This window comes from Prionailurus bengalensis, chromosome F2 (assembly GCF_016509475.1).
Source record: "Prionailurus bengalensis isolate Pbe53 chromosome F2, Fcat_Pben_1.1_paternal_pri, whole genome shotgun sequence".
NCBI lineage: Eukaryota > Metazoa > Chordata > Mammalia > Carnivora > Felidae > Prionailurus > Prionailurus bengalensis.
The window spans coordinates 83,573,819-83,598,282 of record NC_057353.1 but is presented as its reverse complement, the minus strand read 5'-3'; the positions used below and the strand labels follow the sequence as shown (position 1 = coordinate 83,598,282).

At 47.4% G+C, this 24,464-nt stretch overlaps 1 protein-coding gene across 9 annotated transcripts; it reads left to right on the top strand.

The window, feature by feature from the left end:
* Positions 1-2,098: 2,098 nt before the first annotated feature.
* Positions 2,099-23,608, top strand: ZNF250 (zinc finger protein 250). 9 transcript variants are annotated; one of them, XM_043602163.1, is made up of 6 exons: positions 2,099-2,218; positions 9,057-9,152; positions 9,402-9,528; positions 9,733-9,846; positions 10,315-10,377; positions 19,916-23,608. In XM_043602163.1, the coding sequence occupies exons 2-6, from the start codon at positions 9,111-9,113 to the stop codon at positions 21,238-21,240; spliced, it is 1,671 nt and encodes a 556-aa protein (XP_043458098.1). In that variant the 5' UTR covers positions 2,099-2,218; positions 9,057-9,110; the 3' UTR covers positions 21,241-23,608. The 9 variants fall into 9 exon arrangements, with proteins under 9 accessions (XP_043458098.1, XP_043458094.1, XP_043458099.1 ...); XM_043602159.1 differs by having other exon boundaries at positions 9,387-9,528; XM_043602166.1 differs by having other exon boundaries at positions 2,214-2,861.
* The last annotated feature ends 856 nt before the right edge of the window (positions 23,609-24,464 follow it).

The following is a 24,464-nucleotide window of genomic DNA, read 5'->3' as shown; positions in this document are numbered from 1 at the left end:
CCCCAGGTTGGGTGTAGAGATTGCTTAAAAATAAAATCATAAAAAAAAAAAAAAAAGACCTGAGGGGCGCCTGAGTGGCTCAGTTAAGCATTTTGATTTTGACTCAGGTCATGATCGCACTATCCAGGACATGGAGCCCCACATCAGGTTCTGCACTAACAGTGTGGAGCCTGCTTGAGATTCTCTCTCTCCCTCTTTCCCTGCCCCTCCCCCATCATGCTCTCTCTCAAAATAAACATTTTTTTAAAAACCTGAAAAACTTAGCCCTAAAGAGCATAAGCAAAATGAAACAAATGAACCAGTATATATAACCCCACAGAAACAAATTATTTTCATTGACTTTAAAGTTTTATATCTATTTTTGAGAGAGAGAGAGAGAGAGAGAGAGAGAGAGAGAGAGAGAGAGAGAGAAACAGAATGCAAGCTGGGGAGAGGCAGATAGAGACGGAGACACAGAATCTGAAGCAGGTTCCAGGCTCTGAGCTGTCAGCACAGAGCCCAACGCAGGGCTCAAAACTCACAAACCGTGAGCTCATGACCTGAGCCAAAGTTGGACGCTTAACCAACTGAGCCACCCAGACGGCCCTTAATTTACTTTAAAGCATGGGATATAACCTAACAACAGAAAGAACTGCAAAAGAATGTTACACTTTTCAATAACCATACCATTAGTAATATTGGCATTGTTATTCTGACATAATTATATATATATATAAATAATAAAGTAAATCCTTGTGTTAAGATAATCAGGATCCAAGATTTTTCTTTTTTTTTTTTAATTAGAGACGATGCATGTGCAAGTGGGGGAGGGGGGCAGAAGGAGAGACAGACTGAATCTTAAAGGATTCCTTGATTAGGGTAGAGACTGACAGAGGGCTGGATCCCGCCACCCTGGGATCATGACCTGAGCTGAAACCACGAGTCCTATGCTCAACTGAGTGAGCCACCTAGACGCCCCCCAAGATTCTAAATATGAGGGGAAAAAAAGATACAAACATAAAATTTTAAAAATTAATAGCCACCTAGCTCTAAATTTGAAATATCACTGTAAACTCATGATGTATTTTTACATTAAAAAAAAAAGTTTCCTACATTTGATAATAACGGATAATCATTAACATTCACGGGTGATAATAGCTTTGTAATTACGTTTTTAGGGGCCCTTATCTTTTAGACAAATATGAGAATAATTATTATATAAAATGACCTCCTCTACGGGATTGACGAAAGAAATAACCAGAGAAATAGGTGAAGACACTGCCCATTTCAACTGTTTGATGGACACGTGGGGTTCATTACACTACTTTGTCTACCTTTGCCTATCTTTGGAAGTTTCTATAATAAAAAGCTAAAAGGAAAAAGGAAAGAGGAAAGGGTGTCACTGTTGAGGGACTCTCTGTCCCCTCCTCCTTAATTTTTCTTCCCATCCCTGCCTGAAGTTAGGGAGTCCTACTCCCAACCCAGGGTCGCTTATCCGAAAAGGCGAGATGGCCAACTCTTCCTCCGGCTCCCCAACCGCTCCTCCAAGAAAGCCCTCACCGTTCTAGTTTTTCTAGAACACGACTAAGCATTCCAGCCGTGGCTGTCTCAGCCTCCTCTCCCGGGAGTTGCTACCGCACCGTGCAACGCCCTCACGGACCGAGGCTTCACGCCCCCCCCCCCGCCGCCCCCAAAAAGTCCGTGAACAGCAGTGCAAGTGGTTGAGGAGGCGGTCACTGTCACACGTGACGACCACCGCTAGGTCCTCGGCGGGTCCCAGGGCACAGCAACGAGGAGGCACGTTCAGAGGGGGTGGCACCCGGTTAGGAGCGGAAAAGGAACCCGCCTGGACACAAGCCTGAAACCCGACTCTACAGGCACTAGGTGGCCCGTGGGTCCGATGCTCGGAAGCTTCACTAGAACTTTCCACAGGACCGCCGGAAGTGCGGTAAACGCGAGGCCGGAGCGCGGTGTGGCCTCTCTAGGCGCGCGGGAGATCTCGCCTCTCGGTGGCTCCGCAGAAAGCGGCCTCGCTGTCAGTCAGGAAAATGGCGCCGGCGGGGAAGGCGGGGACGACTGGGAGGTGTCCGCTCCAGGACTGGTGACCGGGGGCGTGGGCGGGGACTGAGGAGGCGGGGCCCCCAGGGATTGGCGGATGCGCAGACCAGGCGGGGCGTCCCCTTTGTCTGAGTGCGTTGCGGGCGTCCGTCCCTTCGCGCGTGAGGCTGCGGCGTGGAAGGTGAGTTGGAGGTGCGCGTGGGCACTGGCGCCCGGGCCCTTCTGCCAGCGCGCGCGCTGGAGCCGGGTCGTCCTCACGGACAGGGCACTTCCCCGCGGGCACGCTCCGCTTCCGCCCCTCCTGCCGGGTTCCTCCTGCGGGCGAGCGGTGGGCTCCTTCCCCTCCTCGGACCCCATTCTGAGCCCCCTCTCCCCCAGCGTTTTGCCGCATCCCAGTCCTCTCTCCGCTCCTCACACCCGGGCTTCTCCCGACCTCCGCCCCTCGGCCCCTGCCACGCCCCAGAACCCTCTCCCCTTACCCTTGACACACACCAGGCTGCCTGCGACCCAGTCTCCGGGCCCTCAGCCCTCCGGCCCTGCCACGCCCGGAATCCCCCCCCCACCCCCCCGCTCCAGGCCCTGAGACACCTCACCGCCCCCCTCCGACCCTCCCGGGCCCCCTCCCCCGCGGACGGCGAGCGCTGGCAGGAGGTGCAGGTTTGCGGCGCGGCCGCGGCGAAGAGAACGGCGGCGCGATTGCCCCGGGAAGGGTGGTCAGCGACCCGCGAGTCCCCGGCTCGCTCAAGGTCTCCCCAAAATACAGAACCAGAGGCTGAGAAGCCCATCCGGACCCCGCGGCGGCAGGAGCGCCTGTGCCGTTCGCAGTAAGCCGTTTCTCCGCGTCCGAACGGCGTTGGTATCTCGTTGGCTCAAAGTACTTTCCTAATTTTACATCCTTTCTCCATGTTTCTATCCGTGCTCTTCTCCTTACTACCTTGTAAGAGCCCCTTTTTAGTGAACGAGACCAACCTTTTCTAACATGGTTTGCAAATATTTCCCTAGTTTATTATTTGCTTTTTAAGATTTCAGTAGAAAATAACATGCATTTTTTAAAATGTTAACGTGTGAGAAAAATAGAAAAACTGGAAATCGTCGTTGGGAACAGCCTGCCAGTGTGCGCAGAGGCAGCACTGGCTGGTTTCCTTTGTACCCTTTCTGGATTTTGCGTGCGCTGTTTTCTGTTATTCACCTAAAAGGGAAGCTCGGGGGGCAGAGGGGTGGCCATGCTCTAACGGTCGATACTTGTTAGATTTTTCGCTTGCAAACTGTCTTCGTGGCGGTGCGTTCCGTCGGTTTTGTACACCCGGTGTTGTGCAGGGTGGACTCGGAGGCGGAGTGAGGGGGAGGCTGGGGCCTTAAGACCGCCCGCCCCGCATTGTTGTCACATGAATGTTTTAATTTCCGTTCCCCGATGACTGGTGAGGTTGAAACTCTTCGTGTGCCTTTGTATTTCCTTTTTTGTTTTCCTTTGTATTTCCTTTGTGATCTGCCAGCTCATACTCTTTTCCGTATATGTTGAAAACACTCTTCACAAACTGACATTTGACTCCAGTTATGGTGCTTTGTTCTGGTTTGGGGTTTTTTGAAGAGATTTCAAGTTTTTAATCGTAACATATTTACTCCGAAGGCTTTTGAGCTTCGCTGTCTTAAAAGACTTTCCCCACGCCAAGATTATTTTTAAAATAGACTCTTGTTTTTCTCTGGTACTTGTGCAATGCTGGATCCATCTGGAATTTATTTTGGTGTGGGGTGAGTTGGGAATCCAGCTTCATTTTTTTCCTTCTATGCTATTTCTAACACTACCTACTGAATAATTCATCTTTCCATTGATTTGGAAAACCAACTTTGTCATGCATTAAATTCTTACATGTCTTTGGGCCCATTCTGGAATTTGGTGGCTTTGATGTGCATAAGGTATTAATTTTCATGCAGCAAATGTGGGAGTCTCTGCCCAGCAGGTTTCTGCTTTTGCTAGTTTGCTTAGAACAGCCCTTCCCACCTAAAATAATACAAATGTATCTATACTTGTATTCAAGTCCTTAAAATGTGATCTAAAATTTCAACTCTTACTCATTAGTTAGCCTAGTGGATTTATTAGACTGAGATGATCTAATTTTTTCTGGCCAATTTTTTTTGTTTGTTTAAATCTCTTTGCCTCCCTCTACTTTCTGGGAGATTTGTTGAATTTTATGTAAAGGCTTAATTTTGCTTTTCCTAAAGCATTTAAAAAATTTTGTCTTCGCACCATTTATTGAATCATCTTTCCTGAGCAATTTGAATTGTCTCATCTATTCTCCATTTGTTTATACAGACTTGGCCCTGCTCTGCCCCGTTCGGTAGCCACTGCTTTTCCTCCAGGCCCACCGGTTCTAGGCACCTTGGTTTTGTGGATACGGTGGGCAGAATTAACATCACATTCTAAAGTTCATTTTAAGCTTGTTCCTTGTTGCCATTTACGAACAGAATTTTCCCCCCTATACGTTTTCTGACTAGGTGTTGCCGGTGTATAAGAAAGCTGTTGGTTTGGATGCTTGATCATTCCCTATGGAAGATTGCAGGGTTGTGCTTTGTGTTCGCAAATGGCTCGGAGCTGCCCTTTGTGAAGATGCTTCCACCGTGGAGGTGGGGCAGGGCATTCCACCAGGAAAGCCTGTGGGTGAGGATGGTGAGGACTGAGGGAAGAAGATCCTGGGAGCCTCTCACCCCAGACCACGCACGTCTGGTATGCCCATGCTAGCCTGTCACTGTGTGCGAGCTCTTTGGACAGACATGCGTGTTCTTTTACATCAGATCTATCAGGGATTCCAACAAGGGTGATAAGTTCCTAAAGCTTAGCTTACAAAACAAAACAATAATAGTAAACTTTAAACTCTAAGCTCTTTGCATCTCTGCAGCCCCTTCTTTAGTTCCTGTCCATGTAGCTGGCTGCTCAGTCATCATGAGAGCTAGATTCTGTTTGGCTGAGTGTCTCACTGCAGTGTGGCTTCTGTCCCATTAAGCATCCAGGGCTGCTGAGAACATGGATCTGTTCTGGTTTTGTTTGGGTTATTCCCTGAGGAGATTTCCAAAAATGGAATTCCTGCATCTGAAGAATGACTGTGATTGGTGGATGGACCGTGCTCTTTGTGCTTGCCCCTTTGTGGGGGTGGCATGGCCTTGCTCACAGTCTGTTTGGGGACTCAGTGGTGGTGATTCTGGCTTGGGGGAGTCATCCAAACAGGCCTTGTCGTGCCCACCTGTTCTCTCTTCTTGCCTAAACTGTTTTTCTCACAGAGCATCTCACAGGGCATCAGAATCATGGAGGTCAGGGTTGGGGAGAGGGCGGCTTGTTAAAAGCCAGTTTGGGTACCCTGGATGACTCTGTTTTCCTGCCTGACAGTTGTTGGTTTTGAGATGCACAGTGTTTTGTACGTCTTTGCTTGAAGTCACAGGCTTGTTCAAAATTAGTATCACTTCTTGTGTTTATTTCGTTCTTTTTTTTTTTTTTTTTTTTTTTTTTTAATCAGAATACAGCCGGGGCGCCTGGGTGGCTCAGTCGGCTGAGCATCCAACTTTGGCTCAGGTCGTGATCTCGCGGTCCGTGAGTTTGAGCCCCGCGTCGGGCTCTGTGCTGACAGGTTGGAGCCTGCTTCAGATTCTGTGTCTCCCTCTGTCTTGCCCCTCCTCTGCTGATGCGCTCTCTCTCTGTCAGAAATAAATAAACATTAAAAAAATTTTTTTAAAAACAAAAGAATACAGTCATCTTAGTTCCTTGGGCTTCCAGAGCAAATTACTGTAGACTGGGTAGCCTATAAAACAACAGACATTTCTCAAAGTTCTGGAGGCTGGAAGTCCAAATTAGGGTGCCAGCATGGTCAGGCGAAGGCCCCCTTCAGGTTGCAGACTTCTTGCTGTGCTGTGACCTCACGTGGTGGAAGGAGTGAGAAAGCTCTGTGGGAGTCTCTTCTTACAAGGGCGACTCCAGACTCCTGACCTAAGCACTTCCCAAAGGCCTCACCTCCTACCACCATCCTACTGGGCATTAGGATTTCACCATATGAATGTTGAAAGGACACAAATCTTCAGATCGTTGTAAAAATACTGTGTGATAGTATAACACATACTATGTGGTATGCTTTTTTTTTTTTTAACTTGGTAATGTGTGAAGGTCATCTAGGTAGAGATCCTTTGTTTTTGTGCTTTTCTAGGACTCCCCCCCGCCAGGTAGGAATCTTTTCCTTTGCCCTCTCCACCCACCTCTGTTTCTCACTCGTGTTGACAGCCTGGTTGTTTGGAGTTAGTCTAATCGAATGAGATAACACTTGGTCCAGCGGCATCTGACTCTGCGCCCAGTGGTTCTGAGCACTGTCTCCTCTTGAGGCCCACAGAGGAGGGATGTGATCTTCCTGTTTTACGGGTGAGGACAAAGCACACACATACCCTTCATGGCCCTGGAGTCATTGTTTCTGAAAGAGGAACATTTTGGACATGCTCTCTGTGTCCCACGGTGTCATTTCCCTGTCGTCTATCTAGCACAACCTAAATCTTTCTCTTAGTGGGTCTGTGACCTGTGTGTGGAAGGACTGTGGGTTGGCAGTCACACCATCCTCATCCATTCCAGCGGAGTTCCCACTGTCTAATGGCATGTCTGGTTCATCTACATAACTGTTAGGTGGCTTTTCTGAGACAGGGTGTAGAGTATGGTGTCGTCGATTTTTTAATTTCATTCACTTACTCAGCAAACATTGGCCTGATGGCTGCTTTGCTGAGACAGGAAGGGAGAAGGAGGACTGGGCAAGGCAGAGGCCCTCAAGATAAGGGGTCAGGAAGGGCCTCAATGAGAAGGTGATGTGGCCAAGCACCAGCTAAAGGGAGGGAGCCTCCCTGGCAGAGGGGAGGTTCAAGCAGGGTTCTGAGCAGCCTCATAGCCATAGAGGGGCCAGGAAGTTAGTTGAAGCCAAGGACAGTCGCTATTCCCATGGAAGGCAGATGCATGACCCTGCTGTAACAGGGCCAGGTTCTGGGTGCACTAGGAGAGTGGATTTGGAGTAGACTGTGAAAGAATGAGGAGGAAAGGTAGTTTCAGGATCGGGTCTTGGGTAGAGGTGCCCAGACCAAGCTGGGGGCAGAAATAGGAGCCTAGTGTTAGATGTTAAGTATCTGAGATGCCAAAGAACATCACCATGAAGATGTTGAGTTGGAGGGAAGGGGATTGCCAGTTCAGCTGCACCAAAAAGGAGACCCTAGGCTCCACTGAACATTCAGGCTCGTAGGATAACCATGGCCAGTGCCAGATATGTGCAGGATGTGGGGCAGGAAGAAGCACGGGCAGGAGCAGGAGTTGGTCTGGCTTAAGGCCTTATGGCCACATGTGGCACATGCCTCCTGTGTCATCTGTACCCACTGGGAAGGCCCTGAATGAGGTTCCTATTGGTGTTTATCGTTGGATCCTGGCCTAGTTGCAGTGGGGCCATAGTGCCAATGACTACTTCTGCCAGGTTCCCATAGGACCAGAGCTGTATTATACATGAAGGTCAAATTCTCAAACAGGTGAGGATGGCTGGAGGCCTTGGCTGAGGGAGCAATGTCCAGGAGACTTGGTAGAGACCAACTTGCAGGAGCACAAGAGACCAGTGTCATCCTGTCAACAGGGGGCAAGGATCTGACCACATGGAAGTCATGGGAGACCCTGACCAGGGCCACTTTCTGGTGGGGTGGGGGTACGGAGACCTCTCATGGAGAGGTATCTGGACGAGACCATAGGGAAGATGACTGACAATGAGAGATGGCAAGTCTGTGAGCTGGTCGAGTGGATGTGGGTGTTGGATACACTGCCAAGAGGGCAGGAGGTGGAGTGGGTGGTGGAAATGGCTTCCTCATCTTTGTTCTGAGATCTGGTGAGGCAGGCCCACCCTGCCTCACACCCATTTTTTTCAAATTTTATTCTTAATCTATTATCCACCATCTATCGTTCATGTGAATTCAAGGTAGTTTTACTCCTTTAAAAGGCACCTGTTGGAATCCTAATTAGAGTTGCACTGACACAAGCACACACAGATTTGGGGGGAATGGACATTCTTGGTGAATAAGTCTACCATTGTGTTCCGCAGAGGCAGCTGCAGTTGGGAGTTCAGGATTTGTATTCCCAAAAGTTGTCCATGCAAACTTACACATACATCTGATATTCTACAAAGAAACCAAACAAACAGATGAAGCACCCTGTTTGTTGAGGTACCTGCTGAGCTGCATGCATGAGAAGGTTGATCACCATCTTGTACCATTTTTCCTAGAGTGATCTGCCCACTTGGCTTCTGTGTCCCTGTTACAGACACCCTTTGGCACTCCAAAAGATGTGAACCCCATTCCCCCATTAGGAGAGCCTTTGGTCCCCCTTTTTTTTCCCCCGTATTTTGAGTATGATAGACATCTCAGCTTAATTTAGCCTGATAAGCCCCCAGAACCCGCTCACCCCCAGGCCTCCACATCAGGTGTTCAGACCAAATCCCTGGGTGACTCTGTACTTAGTCCTCCAAAATCAACCATTTGTCCTGCCTCCGTTCCCAGTCCCTGGTGGAGCCACCACCAGGCTGATGACCCCCGCCTCAGTGGAGCATCAGGGCAACTGGGGCACAACCACATGAGACTGAGGCGTCAGTGGGGCCACAGGAGTTACGGTCAAGCCAAGCATGCCAGACCTGGGGTGAGGCCCCCACAGGAGTGTGGACCTTGAGGAAAGCCTGTCTTCACTGGGAGATTGTCTGTGGAGGCAGCCTGGCCTGGCACCCACACCAGACCTGATGAACATTTCACACCTATGTGAATGCTCTGGAATGGGCCCTTGTGCCTAGACTGTGGGCCTGAGCAGGTGCCTCAGAGTCCTTGCTAGCTCCCTAGCTGATCATAAAGACCCCAGGTCTGGAGAGCAAAACCTTGTGGCTGGGCCCATGGGAAGAGTTCACAGTGGGGGCTGGACTCCCTCAGAACTCAAGGGTCTGTGGGGGCAAGGGTGGGCCCCTCATGTGCTCCCTCCTCTTCCTCAGCCCCACAGGCTCCTCTGACTTCCACCTTCCTTGGAAACCTCAAGGGATCACGCGATGGCAGCAGCCAGGCTCCTACCACCACCAGCAGGACCCCAAGTGAGCTGCCTCCAGGGCCTTTGTTGCACCCCTGGGTTTCCTCACAACCCTCCCATGCCCGGGGTTCTGGGTGACAGCCTGAGTGTCACTGTATCTCCTGAACAATGTGGCCCCTTCCTGATGCCACCCATCTGCTCGCATGTGTTTCCCCTCCCCCCTGACCCAGGGCATCTCCACTCCCCCCACCCACATTGCTCCATCTCAGACATGGAGACTCAATCCAATCTTCAGCAACCCCTGTCATTCCAGGCCAAGGTGACCTTTGAGGATGTGGCTGTGCTCCTCTCCCAGGAGGAGTGGGACCGCCTGGGCCCTGCTCAGCGGGGCCTCTACCGACACGTGATGATGGAGACTTATGGCAACGTGGTGTCACTGGGTATGGCCCCTCAGCAGGCGTCTTCTGTGTCTCTGTGCTTGGCCAAGGGCAGGGACCTGGGGTGGGGGGTTTGGGGTTGCCTCCAGGTGTTACAGCTCTAGAGGGACATCACACCTGTCTGTCTCATGCCTACAGGTCACTCAGGTGGGGTAGGGGTGTTCACAGATGTTGTGCTGACAAAAGGCCTTCCTTCCCCATGAGCAGGACTTCCAGGATCAAAGCCCAATGTGATCTGTCAGCTGGAGCGAGGAGAAGAGCCATGGGTCCTGGATGGGCAAGGGGCTGAGGAGACTGGGGGCTTGGGCATTGGCCATTCAGGTGAGTGAAGGGAGCTGGCCCTCCTTCAGTTGGACTGATCAGCTCCTGGCAGCTGTGCACACTGACAGGTGACAGACAGCAAGAGTAGCTTCCACCTGGGGCCTCTTCTGCCCGAGGAGCCTGTGGTCTTAACTCTGTGAATTGCACTTACCTGCTGTAACAGCCAGTGGAGGAAGTTCCTGCTCTTTTTTTTTTTTTTTTTTTAATGTTTGTTTATTTTTGAGAGAGAGAGAGAAATAGAGTACAAGCAGGGTACGGACAGAGAGAGAGGGAGACACAGAATCCTAAGTAGGCTCCAGGCTCTGAGCTATCAGCACAGAGCCCACCACGGGGCTCGGACTCACAAGCTGTGAGATCATGACCTGAGCTGAAGTCGATCACTTAACCCAGTAAGCCACCCAGCTGCCCCAGGAGTTCCTACTCTTAAAAACTGTTTTGTTCTCTCTTAATTCTCTTTTCTTTTTGCAGATAACTCCAAACGTGACCACATGGCAGCTTGTAGGCAGCAAGACAGTTCACCCTGTCCATGGGGTAGGTGTATGTCTTATCTTTTTAACCCAGTACAATCCCTGAAGGTGTTAATGCTGATGGTTCACCAGAATGTAAAGAAATTCCTGGGGTTCTCTGATGCAGAATGTATGCTCTTGTTATACAATACATACACTCTATACAAAATCATGGAGAGGGGTTTTTTTTTTTTTTTCCACGTTTTTATTTATTTTTTTTTTGGGACAGAGAGAGACAGAGCATGAACGGGGGAGGGGCAGAGAGAGAGGGAGACACAGAATTGGAAACAGGCTCCAGGCTCTGAGCCATCAGCCCAGAGCCTGACGCGGGGCTTGAACTCACGGACCGCGAGATCGTGACCTGGCTGAAGTCGGACGCTTAACCGACTATGCCACCCAGGCGCCCCGAGAGGGGTTTTTTAAATTAAAAATTTGTTTCAGTGGAATTTTTTTTTCCTTTGTTTTGTCCAATGTAAAACATTCTTCCTAGTCTGTACTTGAAACAACAGCTGAAGCTGTATTGTTCTGAAAGTGAGGGCTCTGCTCTTCCAAGTTTGGTCATGTGTTGCTTTTATGCCATGGATGATTGAATAACCTTTTGTACAATTATTTATTAAAGTCATTTTGCTCATCTCGTTACTTTGGCATCAGGAAAGACACTACCTATTTAGGAAGCTTCAAACAATAGAAGAAACACTTTTCAATGGAAATGGGTAATTATTTCTTTGGCTTGCTAACTTTATGAAGATGAGGCTTCTTAAGTAAAAAAAAAAAAAAAAAAAAAAAAAAAAAACTAAACCATGTGTTCTCCAGTTTAAAAAACATATAGTATAACTTTTAAAAAATGAGATGTGTAAAAATTTTATTGGCCATAAACCCAGATTTTTTAAATGAAGAACTTATTGGTATTGCCATTTTTCAAAACAGTGTATACACTTAATAATTGCTCTGAAGAGAATTTAAAAAATGCAGAAATATCAAATAAGAAAAGTGGGCACAAAACTTGAACAAGTTCTGATAGAGGAGGAAATCAAAGGGCTAATAAATGTGAGAACATGCTCAGCCTCATTATTTATCAGTGACATGGAAATTAAAACTGCTGTGATATACCATGTTAGACCTTCAGTATCAAAAAAAAATAGATCTGACATTATCAAGTTTGGTTGAGAATATAAAGCAGCTAATGATGATGTAAACGTGCACATTCACTTTGGAAACCAGTGTGCCATTATCAAATGAAGTTGAAAATATGGATCCCTATGGCAGATGTTCCACTCTTAAGTGTACAGTAAGAACGTTTGTGTGTAAACCCCAAGAAACATGTACAAGAATCTTCAAAGAAGCATGTTTCAAGATAGAAAAATCTGGAAACGACCCAGGTGTTCATCAGCAGTAGACTAGACAGATAAATAAGCTATGGTGTTGTAATAGAACAGAATGTACTGTAGTGAAAGGGATTTGATAACTGTTGTAGAACAATATAACGAATCAGGAACACAGTGTTGAGAGGCAATTAAGTTGCAGAACACCAGGTAACACAAAATTCTAGAAATCTCAGAAATATGCCTAATTAAGTTATTGGTTAGAGATCCAACCTTTAATATAAAACTATTAAAAAACCCAGCAGCAACAAGGGCTTCTACTTCCAGCCAAGATGGAGTAAACAGAGATGGTAGTTACCCTCTCACTTGAAACAGCTGAAAAACTGGACAATGTATATGAAACCTCGGCTCTCAAGATGTTGGACATCATTCTCTCAGTGGAAGTCAGTCAGTGAAGGAAAGTAATTCCCAAAAGACAGGAAACAAAGGGATGATCCCTACAATTGTCCCAGCTCACCACTCGGAGAAGATCCCAGTGTAAGGAGGGGAACCCTGGCAGAGCCCAGTGGTGTCCCAGACTTGAGGACATTATTGCCAGGAGTCCAGAGATGCCAGGGAGGCCAGAAGTCCCACAGGGGAGTCTGTGTGACAAAGAATTCTGGAGATCTGCAGGAAGACTTCCTGAGTATTAGCAAGGAAATCCAAAGCCAGGAAAGAGCTGCCTCTTTAGAAGGAGTAGTAGCTGTGGTAACCAGGATTTAAGATGGTCCTCATAATAGAATGAATGTTTGTGCCCCTCCCCCATTCATATGTTGAAGCCCTGACCCCCAGTGTGAATGTATTGGTGATGGAGGCTTTATGGAAGTAATTAAGTGACCTCATAAGGGTAGGACCTTGATTTGCTATGATTAGTGTTCTTAGAAGAGGAAGAGAGACCGGAGCTCTCTTTCTCAGCACAGGACCTGCCCTGCCTGCATAATCCTCAAGATTGTGAATGTGGATTTTATTCTCGTGATTATGTTACGTTAAGCTTTTGCCTTTAAGGAATGGAGAACTCTTTAAATCGGGGTCTGGGGGGTCTGGGGGTTGGAGACCGAAGCCAGATTCAAAGAATGGGAAGAAGGATTTGATGCACCATTGCTGCCTTGAAGGTGGAGGGGGCCACATGGCAAGGAATGCAGGTAGCAATCAGGAGGTGAGGGTGGCAAAGGAAACAGTCCTCTTAGTCCTGTAGCTACAAGGGGCTAAATTTTGACAACAGTAAGAATGAACTTTGAAGTGCATTTACTCCCTGAGCCTCCACGTGAGTATTCAGACTAACACTTTATTTTTCAGCCTTGTGATACACTGAGCAGAGAACCCATATGGAATTCTAGCCTGCAGAGCTATAGGCTAGTAAATACAGTGCCCAATGCTCACATAAGGCTGGGAATGCTATCTGTTCCCAACAGCAAGAGTGGGAAACTTGTAACTCACAGGGAATCCTTAATTAGAGAACTAACGTGTGTGTGTGTGTGTGTGTGTGTGTGTGTTGGGGGGGGTGGGGGGAGGGCTGGTGAAAGAGCCCTAAGCACTATTCTGTTCTGGTCTAACAAAGTTCAAAGGCAAGAACCATACATGCAACTTCCAAGTAACTTAACCAAGAATACTTAAGTTTGAGACAATTTCTAGAAATAAAAAATATCCAACATGAAGCAAGGTAAAATCCATAATATCTGGCATTAATAAAAAATTATCAAGCATTCAAAGAAGTAAGAAAACAACCATAATTAGAAGAAAAAACAGTCCTGTTAAACGGACCAGAAGTGACATCAGTGATAGAATTGGAAGACCAGGAGGAGTGCCTGGGTGGCTCAGTCTGTTAGGCATCTGACTTAGACTCAGGTCATGATCCCATGGTCAGTGAGTTCGAGCCCCGCTTTGGGCTGTGTGCTAACAGCTCAGAACCTGGAGCCTACTTTGGTTTCTATCTCTCTCTCTCTCTCTCTCTTTCTCTCTTTCTCTCTGCCCCTCCCCTGCTCACATGCTATCTTCTCAAAAATAAATATTAAAAAAATAAAAAGATTTGGAAGACCAGGACATGAAAACAAAATAAATTTATTCTGTATGTTCAAGGACTAGAGGGAATATTCAGCATGTTAAGTAGAGTCTTGGAAGATACATGAAAGGCCCAGTTCTGATCTCTAGAGATGAAAACAATGCATGAGATGAAGAGTTTACTGGGTAAAATTAGTGACAGGTTAGATATTGCATAAGAAAGGATTAGTGAAAACAAAAATCCTAGAAACTACTGAAAAGGAAAAGGAAGGAAAAAAAGACCACAGGACATTAGTGAGCTGTGGGACAATCTGAAATTGCCTAATATATCTAGCTGAAGCCAATAAAGCAGAGGTGGGAGCATCAGAAAAAATATTCTAGGAAATGATGGTTGAAAACTTTCCAAATGTGATGAAAACCATAAACTCACAGATCTAAGAAACTCCAATGAACCCCTTACATAATAAACTTGAATAAAATCACTAAGCTATATCATAATCAAAAGAAGTGTTAAAGCTAAGAAGCCGGGGGCACCTGGGTGGCTCAGTCGGTTGGGCGGCCGACTTCGGCTCAGGTTGTGATCTCGCGGTCCGTGAGTTCAAGCCCCGCGTCGGGCTCTGTGCTGACAGCTCAGAGCCTGGAGCCTGTTTCAGATTCTGTGTCTCCCTCTCTCTCTGACCTTCCCCCATTCATGCTCTGTCTCTCTCTGTCTCAAAAATGAATAAACGTTAAAAAAAAAATTTAAAAAGCTAAGAAGCCAACAAAGGAGATAAGATAGAATCATGAGAAGTAACTTAATTTTTTTAAAGGGAGAAAGAAGAGAGAACAAAGAACAGATGGCTAGTGGCTGCCTTAGGGTTCACAATGTACATCTCCAAACATTCAAAGAATGCAAACACCATTTCATATGTGTTAGAAGACTGTTGGGGTAGCATACTTGTTTATTGGTCTGTTCAGGCTGCCATAACCAAGCCATGCCATGGGTTGAGTGACTTAAACATGAAAAATTTCATTCTCACAGTTCCCTAGGCTGGAGGTCCAAGACAAGAGTGAGTTGGGGCGCCCGGGTGGCTCAGTCGGTTAAGCGTCCGACTTCGGCTCAGGTCATGATCTCGCGGTCCGTGAGTTCAAGCCCCGCATCGGGCTCTGTGCTGACTGCTCAGAGCCTGGAGCCTGTTTCCGATTCTGTGTCTGCCCCTCCCCCGTTCATGCTCTGTCTCTCTCTGTCTCCAAAATAAATAAACGCTAAAAAATTTAAAAAAAAAAAAAAAAAAAAGTGAGACTTTGGTGAGGGCTCTATTCCTGGCTTGCGGTATGGCCACTTTCTGTGTGTTCACATGGCCTCTGTGTGCTTGTGGGGGGAAAGTGAGTAAGCTCACTGAGGTCTTTTCTTAGAGGGCAGTGATGCCATCATGGGGGCCCCACCCTTGTGACCTCATCTAACTCTCAATTACCTCCCAAAGTCCCCACCACCAAATACCATCACATTGGGGGTTAGGGCTTCAACATGTGAATTTGCGGGGAGAGACACAAACATTTGCTCCATTACAACTATTTTTTTCAGGTTTATTTAAGTAATCTCTACACTCAACGTGGTGCTTGAAGTCATGACCCCACGAGTAAGAGTCCCATGCTCTTCCAACTGAGCCAGCCAGGTGCTCTAGTGTGTAATCATTTTTGCTTTGGACAATTCTCTTAGAGTGATTTAGAAAACCGTTTTACATAGTCTTTTATATTTACCTTCATTTTAACCATTTCCAAAAGCCTTCATTTCTTGTATAAATCCAGCTTTGTCGGGTATATTTCTGCAGCCTGAAGAATTCCCTGTAACATTAGTTTGGATTTGATTGTTGGATGTTCTCTCCATTGGTGCTTGTAAATTGACTTGTTTTTTCTTTTTCTGCCCTTCAAGGGTGTCAGTCCATTGTTTTCGGACTGGTTTCTGATGAGGAGTCTACTGTAATTCTTACATTTGTTCCTCTGTGTTGTGTTTTTCCTCTACCTCTAAGATGTTCTCTTTGGTTTTTGGCAGTTTGAATATGATGTATCTAGTCAGGTTTTTTTCTTTTTCTTTTATTTTTAATGTTATTTTTGAGGGAGACAGAGACAGAGCATGAGCGGGAGAGGGGCAGAGAGAGAGGGAGACACAGAATCCAAAGCAGGCTCCAGGCTCTGAGCTGTCAGTACAAAGCCTGATGTGGGGCTCAAACTTACAGACCTGTGAGATCATGACCTGAGGCGAAGTCATATGCTCAACTGACTGAGCCACCCAGGCGCCCCTCTAGTTGGTATTTTAAAAACATGTTTGTAGGGCGCCTGGGTGGCAGAGTTGATTGAGCATTCCACTCTTGATTGCGGCTCAGGTCATGATCCCAGGGCTTGGGAATTGAGCCCCATGGCAGCATGGAGCCTGCTTAAGATTTTCTTTCTCTCTCTTCTCCTCCCCCTACCTGTCTCCCCCACTTGCACTTGCGCCCTCTCTCTCTCTCTCATATTAAAAACAAAACAAAATGTGTGACACTAATATCTTGAATCTGTGTTATGATGTCTTCCGTTATTTTTAGGAAAATCTCAGCCATTATCTTTTCAGATATTTTTACTTCCCTGTTCTCTTTCTCTTCTGCAATTCCAACTACATGTAGGTTAGGCCATTTGATACTGATCCATATCAATTTTATTTTTATGTTTCATACATTTTTGTCCTTGTGTTTCTTTTTGGGTAATTTCTGTTGACCTATTTTCAAGCCCACTGGTCTTTTCCTCATCTGGGTTGAGTCTGCAATGAGCCTATCAGAGGCGTTCATATGTTGCTATATTTTCTACATCCAGCATTTCCAGTCCTTTCTTACAGAATCTATCTGCTGAGGTTCCCCATCTGATCATTCACATTGTTCAACGTATGGGTCATCTCTAATTCTGGTCCTGTTGGTCACTTAGTCTCTTGACTCTGTGTGTGTGTACACACAAGCAGTCTTTTTCCTTTCTCTTGGGTGTCTTATAATATTTTATTGAATGTCAGCTATCATTAATTAAGACAGGAGATACAGAAGTAAATAGTATATCTGTCTGGGAACATAGCCCCTCCTACTAGGTGGTTAGTGTGAAAGCCTGAGTCAGGAGTTTGGCTGGGTTCTGTTCCCATAGTTGCCTTCAGTATACCACTGGATTCCCGTTCTTCTGGCATTTCCTTGTGCATAGGGTGGGGACTTTCAGTCTTCCAGGTGTGCCTGCAAGAGAGGGTTTTCCTCTGTGCTCTGGCCACCAGCACCCCCCACCCCCAGCAGAAGTCTTCTGTTGCTTGTTACTCAGTGCTTGCTGGCCTTTTCGATAGGAGCAGGAGGAGATGACCGCGTGCTCCACTGTTCTGATCATCCTCGATTTTAGGCAGGTGTTGTATTCTTGGGTCACAGCCCTTCCCCTAGTTGAAGCAGACTTCTCAATGTCTGGGCTCATGATCATTTTCCTGCCCCTCCCTCAGGGGTAAAGGGTAGTTTTCCCTTCCCAGCCATTGGGATGTTTGTGCCCTAGAATGAGAAGTTTGCTTTCCTTTGCCCAGTGACTTGCAGCTTTCATTCTGTCGAGGAGAAGGGTTCAGGTGGGTGCTTGTGCTCTCCTCTTGCAGTCCTGAGCCACCAAAGGAGGCTTCCTCTGGATCTAGCCCCTAGGGGGAAGACCATGGACATGACCCCTGTGTCCAGAATGCTGCTGAATCTGGGGTGGGTGTGGAGAGCAGGTTAATCTAGCCTGGAGTGGGACCCCAGCCTCTACAAGGCCCCTCACACTTGGGAATCTCCCAACTTCCCACTCCTGCCTCTTCTCAGATGACCCTCTGCTGAGGGTTTGCTTCAGTCTGGCTGCTACCAACTTCTACAAGAAGTATTAACATTTGGTATGTCTTTGTCCCTCCAAGGTAACCATTCCTTGTCTGTCAAAAGGCAACATAAATTAAAACAAGTGTATTTTATTTATTTAATTTCTTGTAGTCCTAATTTTTTTTGTAAGTTTATTTTTGAGAGAGAGAGAGAGAGAGAGACCGCATGAGCAGGGGAGAGGCAGAGGAAGAGGGAGACAGAATCTTAAGCAGACTCCATGCCCAGCGCAGAGCCTGACATGGGACTTGATCTCATGATCATGAAATAGTGACCTGAGCCGAAATCAAGAGTTTGACGCTGAACCAGTTGAGCCACCCAGGCACCCCAAGCATATTTAATTTATGGGCCACCTTGGCCCAAATCTTTTTCTAAACATCAGTCAGAAGTCGTTTTAGAAGGTCCCTTGGCTTGGGGTACCAGGTGACCCACTATATAGCATATGTCTTCCCAGACCAAGTTAGGAACTTACTAAAAAGTGAAGCTTATATCTCAGTAATGCTGTTACCAGCAAGGTGGGGGACTTATTGGACTTGAAAATATCCTTATTACAGATAGGACACAATTGGAAAATCATTGCTGGTCCACATCATTTCTGGTAAAGAACCCCGGAATGAAGCATACTTGCCACCAGATTCAGGTAGGGAAGGACTTACACAGGCCCCTGTCTTGGAAACTACTACCTTTGTAGGTCTTTGAACCTGAAGGAACATTGCAAAATATGGTTCCCTAAGCTGAGAATACCCAGTTCTTACCCACATGAACCAGTGAAAAAGTTATTCCACCTCCCCTGGAGAGAAGGGAGAGCCAAGAAGCAGTTCATATGCACACTTGGATGCCATCCTAGCTCAGGATCTCTGGGTACAGCTAGGTTGGCATTTGTAAATTTCCCCTCAAGGCTGCCCTCCTCCCCCCCCCCCCCCAACCAGTACCTGTCATAGACCTTGAGTACGCCTTTGAGAGAGAGAATTCCCTCAGATCTTCCCCTGCCCAGAGGGATTCTTACTCTGAAATTCCATTCAAGTGCAGCAGTCTAACGCTGTTCCTGGCAGAGGTCTTTGGGAAGCTGGGGTGGCAGCATGGTGTGAGGAGCTGGCCTCCTAAACTGCAGGGTTGAAATTGGATTGGGCACTTGAGAGTCCACAAGGAGGCCTGGCTGCTCTCATGCAGAGTCAGCTCTTGCTTATGGGCCTGACACCCTGTTGAACGTCCTTGATGAAGATCACTCCATGAGCGCACCCCATCCTCCCACAGCATCCCTGTACACCCCTGAGAAGTTTTGGTCTTTGAGTGGCATCTTGTCATCTCAACGGTTTGGTTTCCAAGATTTAAGAAACCTGTTCTCAAGGGCACCTGGCTGGCTTAGTCAGTAGAGCATGTAGTCCTTGGTCTTGGGTAGTGAGTTGAAGCCCCACATTGGGCATAGAGCTTTCTTAAAAAAAATTGGGGTGCCTGGGTGGCTCAGTCAGTTAAGTGTCCAACTTCAGCTCAGGTCATGATCTCATGCTTTGTGGGTTTGAGCCCCACATCGGGCTCTGTGCTGAACGCCTGCTCAGAGCCTGGAGCCTGCTTTGGATTCTGTGTCTCCTTCTCTGCCCCTCCCCTGCTCATGCTCTGTCTCTCAAAAATAAATATATGTTAAAAAAAATTTTTTTTAAAGTTATCAGCACATCCTGTAGATCCCCCAACCTGGTACTAAAAACCTCTACCCTAGTCTTCTCTGCAGTGCTCACTGCTGCCCTACAGGACTCCTCTCCAGCCTAGACATGGCAAGACTCCCATTGTGTCTCGGTTTCATCTTGCCCCCCAGTGCCTTCTCCACAAAGAAGAGGTCACAGTCCCCCATGTATAAGTCTTCTGGTCCTGTGTCTGTTGGACATGCACACAAGAGTTCACACATCTACCAGCCTGACACTAGGCTTCTCTGTTCCTGTGTTGCTGTCAGCCCCACAAAGCTCCTTGCAGTCATGGGTGGGGTCCTACGTGTATTCTTACCACAAGGACTCCAAGGAAGGCGGGACTCAGGTGGTAATGGGCTGTAGCCCTGCTGCTGTGTGACACGTGTACTTCACGCGGTGGGGGGCGGGGGGATGACTCAAGACTACAGGTCACACCTGTCCCTTAAACTGCCCTGTGAGCCTGGGCACATTTCTAATTATTGGACACAGTTGTGATTTTTCTGCACTGCAGAAAATGTGTATCCATGTGCGTTCAGGGACCGCACCCCTGATGGCCACCTGTTGTCAGCTAAACACCTTCAGGTTGCACTTTGCTCTGCTGTTTTGAGTGGGTTGACATTTGAGTTAATATTTGTACTTTGGTTTTGTTGTTTCAGAATATGAAAACAAGGGAGAGAACCAAAATAGGGACGTGAGTCGGAAGCCATTTATTTCAGAGGAAATATCGGTGATCCTGGGGAAAGCACCCAAAGGATGGATTGATCAAAAAAGTTATGAACCTGAGCAGAGTTTCTGTGTGAGTCCAAGCCCTGTTGGCCCACCTGAAGTTCAGGTCTTGAGCCAGAGTGTGCCTCTCTCTCAGAATCAGGCTGTTCCTAGTGGGGAGAGACCCTACAAGTGCACCGAGTGTGGGAAATGCTTTGGTCGGAGCTCCCATCTCCTCCAGCATCAGAGAACACACACTGGAGAGAAGCCCTATGTGTGTGGTGTGTGTGGGAAGGCCTTCAGCCAGAGCTCTGTCCTCAGTAAACATAGGAGAATCCACACCGGCGAGAAGCCCTACGAGTGTAACGAATGCGGAAAGGCCTTTCGAGTGAGCTCAGATCTTGCTCAGCATCACAAGATACACACGGGAGAGAAGCCACATGAGTGTCTTGAGTGTCGGAAGTCATTCACTCAGCTCTCGCATCTTATTCAGCACCAGCGGATCCACACGGGAGAAAGACCCTACGTGTGCCCACTGTGCGGGAAGGCGTTCAACCACAGCACCGTCCTGCGCAGCCACCAGCGGGTGCACACCGGGGAGAAGCCACACGAGTGCGCACAGTGCGGCCGTGCCTTCAGCGTGAAGAGGACGCTCCTCCAGCACCAGCGGGTGCACACCGGGGAGAAGCCCTACACCTGCAGTGAGTGCGGCCGGGCCTTCAGCGACCGCTCCGTCCTCATCCAGCACCACAACGTGCACACTGGGGAGAAGCCCTACGAGTGCGGCGAGTGTGGGAAGGCCTTCAGCCACCGCTCCACACTGATGAACCACGAGCGCATCCACACAGAGGAGAAGCCCTACGGGTGCTATGCGTGCGGGAAGGCCTTCGTGCAGCACTCTCACCTGACCCAGCACCAGCGGGTGCACACCGGGGAGAAGCCCTACGTGTGCGGCGAGTGTGGACACGCCTTCAGCGCCCGCAGGTCTCTGGTCCAGCACGAGAGGATCCACACAGGCGAGAGGCCCTTCCGCTGTGCACAGTGTGGCAAGGCCTTCAGCCTAAAAGCAACACTGATCGTGCACCTGCGGACCCACACTGGGGAGCGGCCCTACGAGTGCAGCCGCTGCGGCAAGGCCTTCAGCCAGTACTCCGTGCTCATCCAGCACCAGAGGATCCACACGGGCGAGAGGCCCTACGAGTGCGGGGAGTGCGGGCGCGCCTTCAACCAGCACGGTCACCTGATCCAGCACCAGAAGGTGCACAGGAAGCTGTGACCTCCTCTGCCACTAGGAGGACTCCCCTCCCCCGCCCCGCCCCCCCAGCCCAGGAGAAGGTTCTGGTAGCTCCGTGGGATGCCATTGGTCATTTAGTGTCACAAGTAACTCCAAAGAGAAGCACTGAGCATGTTCCTATGGAAGAATGACAGAGCATGCCTGTTTTGTTTTTCCCAACATCTTGAAGTTATATTGAAGAGTAGATGACACAACTATGGTAAATTTTGGTAAAGACACCCATAATTCTTTAACATTAGAAAGTTTATTGGAAGAAACTGAAGGAATTGAAGACATAAGGATTACTATCACAATGAAACTTTCTTACATTCTAAATAAAGATTTTGCTTAGAATATTACATGCCTTTCCTAAAAACAGTAACTATTCTAATTATTCCCTCTAAAATTAGAATTGGATTATGTGCAGTATTCTGTGAAAACACTAAAGTGTGTGGATAAAATGATATAAAAAAAGATTGTCATCAAGTATCATAATGTAATATGGCTAGAAATGCTAAGTGTGTGGAACCACTTGTTTTGTATGAAAAAAAGAAAAAGTCTAAATATTAGTGAGAAAACACTTCATCTGGTGTTTGAACTTTATTCAAGATGAGGAGGGATGTCCTAACTTTTTAGTGAAAATTCAACTCAAAAATGGATGTTTGCCTCAAAACCCACCCTTATGACTTACAGACCTTACGCTCTGGAACTCATAGGATGTCTTGGGTCTCTGGATCCCATGTGGGTAGGAAGGGAGCTTTGCCCTCAGAGCCCAGATCTTATAGCTGCTACACCAGCTGGGTGCCTCTTTACACATTGTGGTGTTTCCCAAAAAAGTTTTACTGAAAAGACCATTCTTTGATACATATTTTTTATGATCTAAAATTTTCATTCCTGTGTTTGAGGTTTTTATTTTTTTACATGCCAAGAAGACTCTGGTATACATTATCATATACTAAAATGAACCTATTCATAATTTTTCAGTTCTCTCTCTCAAGCTTCTCAGGAGAAATGAAGGACTAGAGTTGATCCTCGAGGGCACGGCAACACACTGACACTGATAAAAGCTCCTTTTCCCCTCGCTGTGATACTGCTGAGAAGATAACATCACAGGTGAAACTCTGGAAGTTGAAGTAGCTGGTGTTACCTCAGCAAGGAGATAGGCTCCTTCTGAAAGGGACTGATGTCACTAACGTACTGCAGAGCAGTTGGGGTCACTAAGGCGTATGTTAGGAGATGAGCTCACTGAGGTGTCCCTTCACTGGACTGGAGATCACACGGGTATTTCTTCAGAGATGGCTGAAACCCCCAAGGAGAGACTGTAGTGGAGTCTGAGTCATGGGGCAATTCAGAGGAGCTGATCACTGGGTGGTTACTTCAGAGGAGAGAGCAATAGTGTCACTTCAGGGAAGCTGAAGTCCCTCAGATGTTACTGCAGACAGTAGCTGAAATCACTAAGATGAAACTCCAGATCAATAGAGTTCACAGAAGCATTACTTAAGAGAGGAGCTGAGACCAGTGAGGTGCTAGCTCATAAATTCCCACAGAGGGAAGCTTCCGCCCCGTGCTGGTTGAGTTCCTAGCTGGCATCTGACTCAGTGGCTGCCCCTCAGAGCCCACCACTACCCGGGGTACAATTCCTAATCATGTGGAAGAGTTAGAATAAGAAATAGGCATATTCCAGTCAAGATGAGAACAGGAGTTCAGTTAAATACAAGGTACAGAAATACTTGTTTGGGAAGATGCTGTGTGTCACAGGACAACATAAATTACACAGTACAGATCGTTCTGGATCACTAAATCCAAATAATCTAGGGTTTTCAGGGGGACCAAAATGTGTAGTTGGCTTTTTTACCTTCTTAAGTGAACTTAACATTCTGCCTTTGCTTGCTATCAGCCGCCATTGACCCACTGGTGAGTATAAGGCTCAAGTGTCTCTGCAGCTGGGAGGTGGCTTCAGTGCCCTTCTCCCTGGGGAGGATGCCTGGGCCATGCATTTTTGCCACTCACCTCTCCAAGGACCAGGAGGTAGTATATAACCTGCCAGAACATACGGTCAGTCTCCCTTTTTTGGAAGTGGTATCAGGCACCAGAATGACTTTGGGGTCCTTTCACCCTGTTAATCGCCATTACCTCCCACCTCTGACTGGTTAACAGTATTCCACACTTACTTTGGATTTTTTTTTACTTTTATTTACAAGTTTTTCCATTTTATGCATTTAAATTTTTATCTTATTTCTCCTTACTGCTACCAAGAATTTAACAGTTCTCAAGTTTTCTGTTACTTAGAAAACACCTGGAACTTTATTTCTGTGTACTGTGTATAATCAGACATATTTTCCAATAAAAAAAGAAATGACTAGAACACCTACTTGTGGGTGAAGGAAGATCAGTAATTTTGGCATAAGGATCAACTACAAATCAGTGGGCAGAGGGCATGAGCCAGCTGTTCCCAATAAGGGGAAATACAATGGGGAAAGCTTGAAAAAGGCTAAAGCACACCAATTTCAAACAAAACCATGTCCCCTCTTCCCGATCAATTAGGAAAGATTATCCTGTAATACAGAGCTATGAAGGTATATTGAAATGGGTGTGTTTGTGCATTGATGACAACCTGGTCAAGTGTGGGGGCATAATTGCATGATCCATCACTTCTCTGCAGGAAGTTGACTGCACACCAGGACCCAGCTTGGCTGAGGCCGGGCAGTCCAGAGGTGGCCCTAAGGGAGGCAGGAGCACTCCTGGAGGACATGCTGGAGAAGCTCAGGCCACTCTGTGTAGAGGGGCTAGTAGTAAAGGCCCAAGAGGATCTTTCCCAGGAGCTGGGTTTGCCCAGAGGAAAAATCACCAGTTGGCGGGGACAGCATTACTCTGGCCCATCTGGGTGAGTTTGGGGAACACTTGGTTTCATGCATAAAAGTTCCTGAGCTAAGAGATGCACGTGAAGTACAGGGGTCCCCAAGACTGCCCACCCCTCTGACACCAATAACAAATTGGGGGATTCGCAAGATCACCCTCAAGTTCAATAATTTGCTACAAGGACTCCTAGAACTCACCTTGAAACCTGATATACACATGGTCACAGTGTATTACAAGTGACAGACACACATTAAATTCAGACAAGGGATTGCACAGGGATAGAATCCAGGAAAAATACCAAATGTTGAGCTTCTGCAAAGTCATGGGCAGTATTACTTTCCTGGCACTGTGTGACAATGTGCATGGGG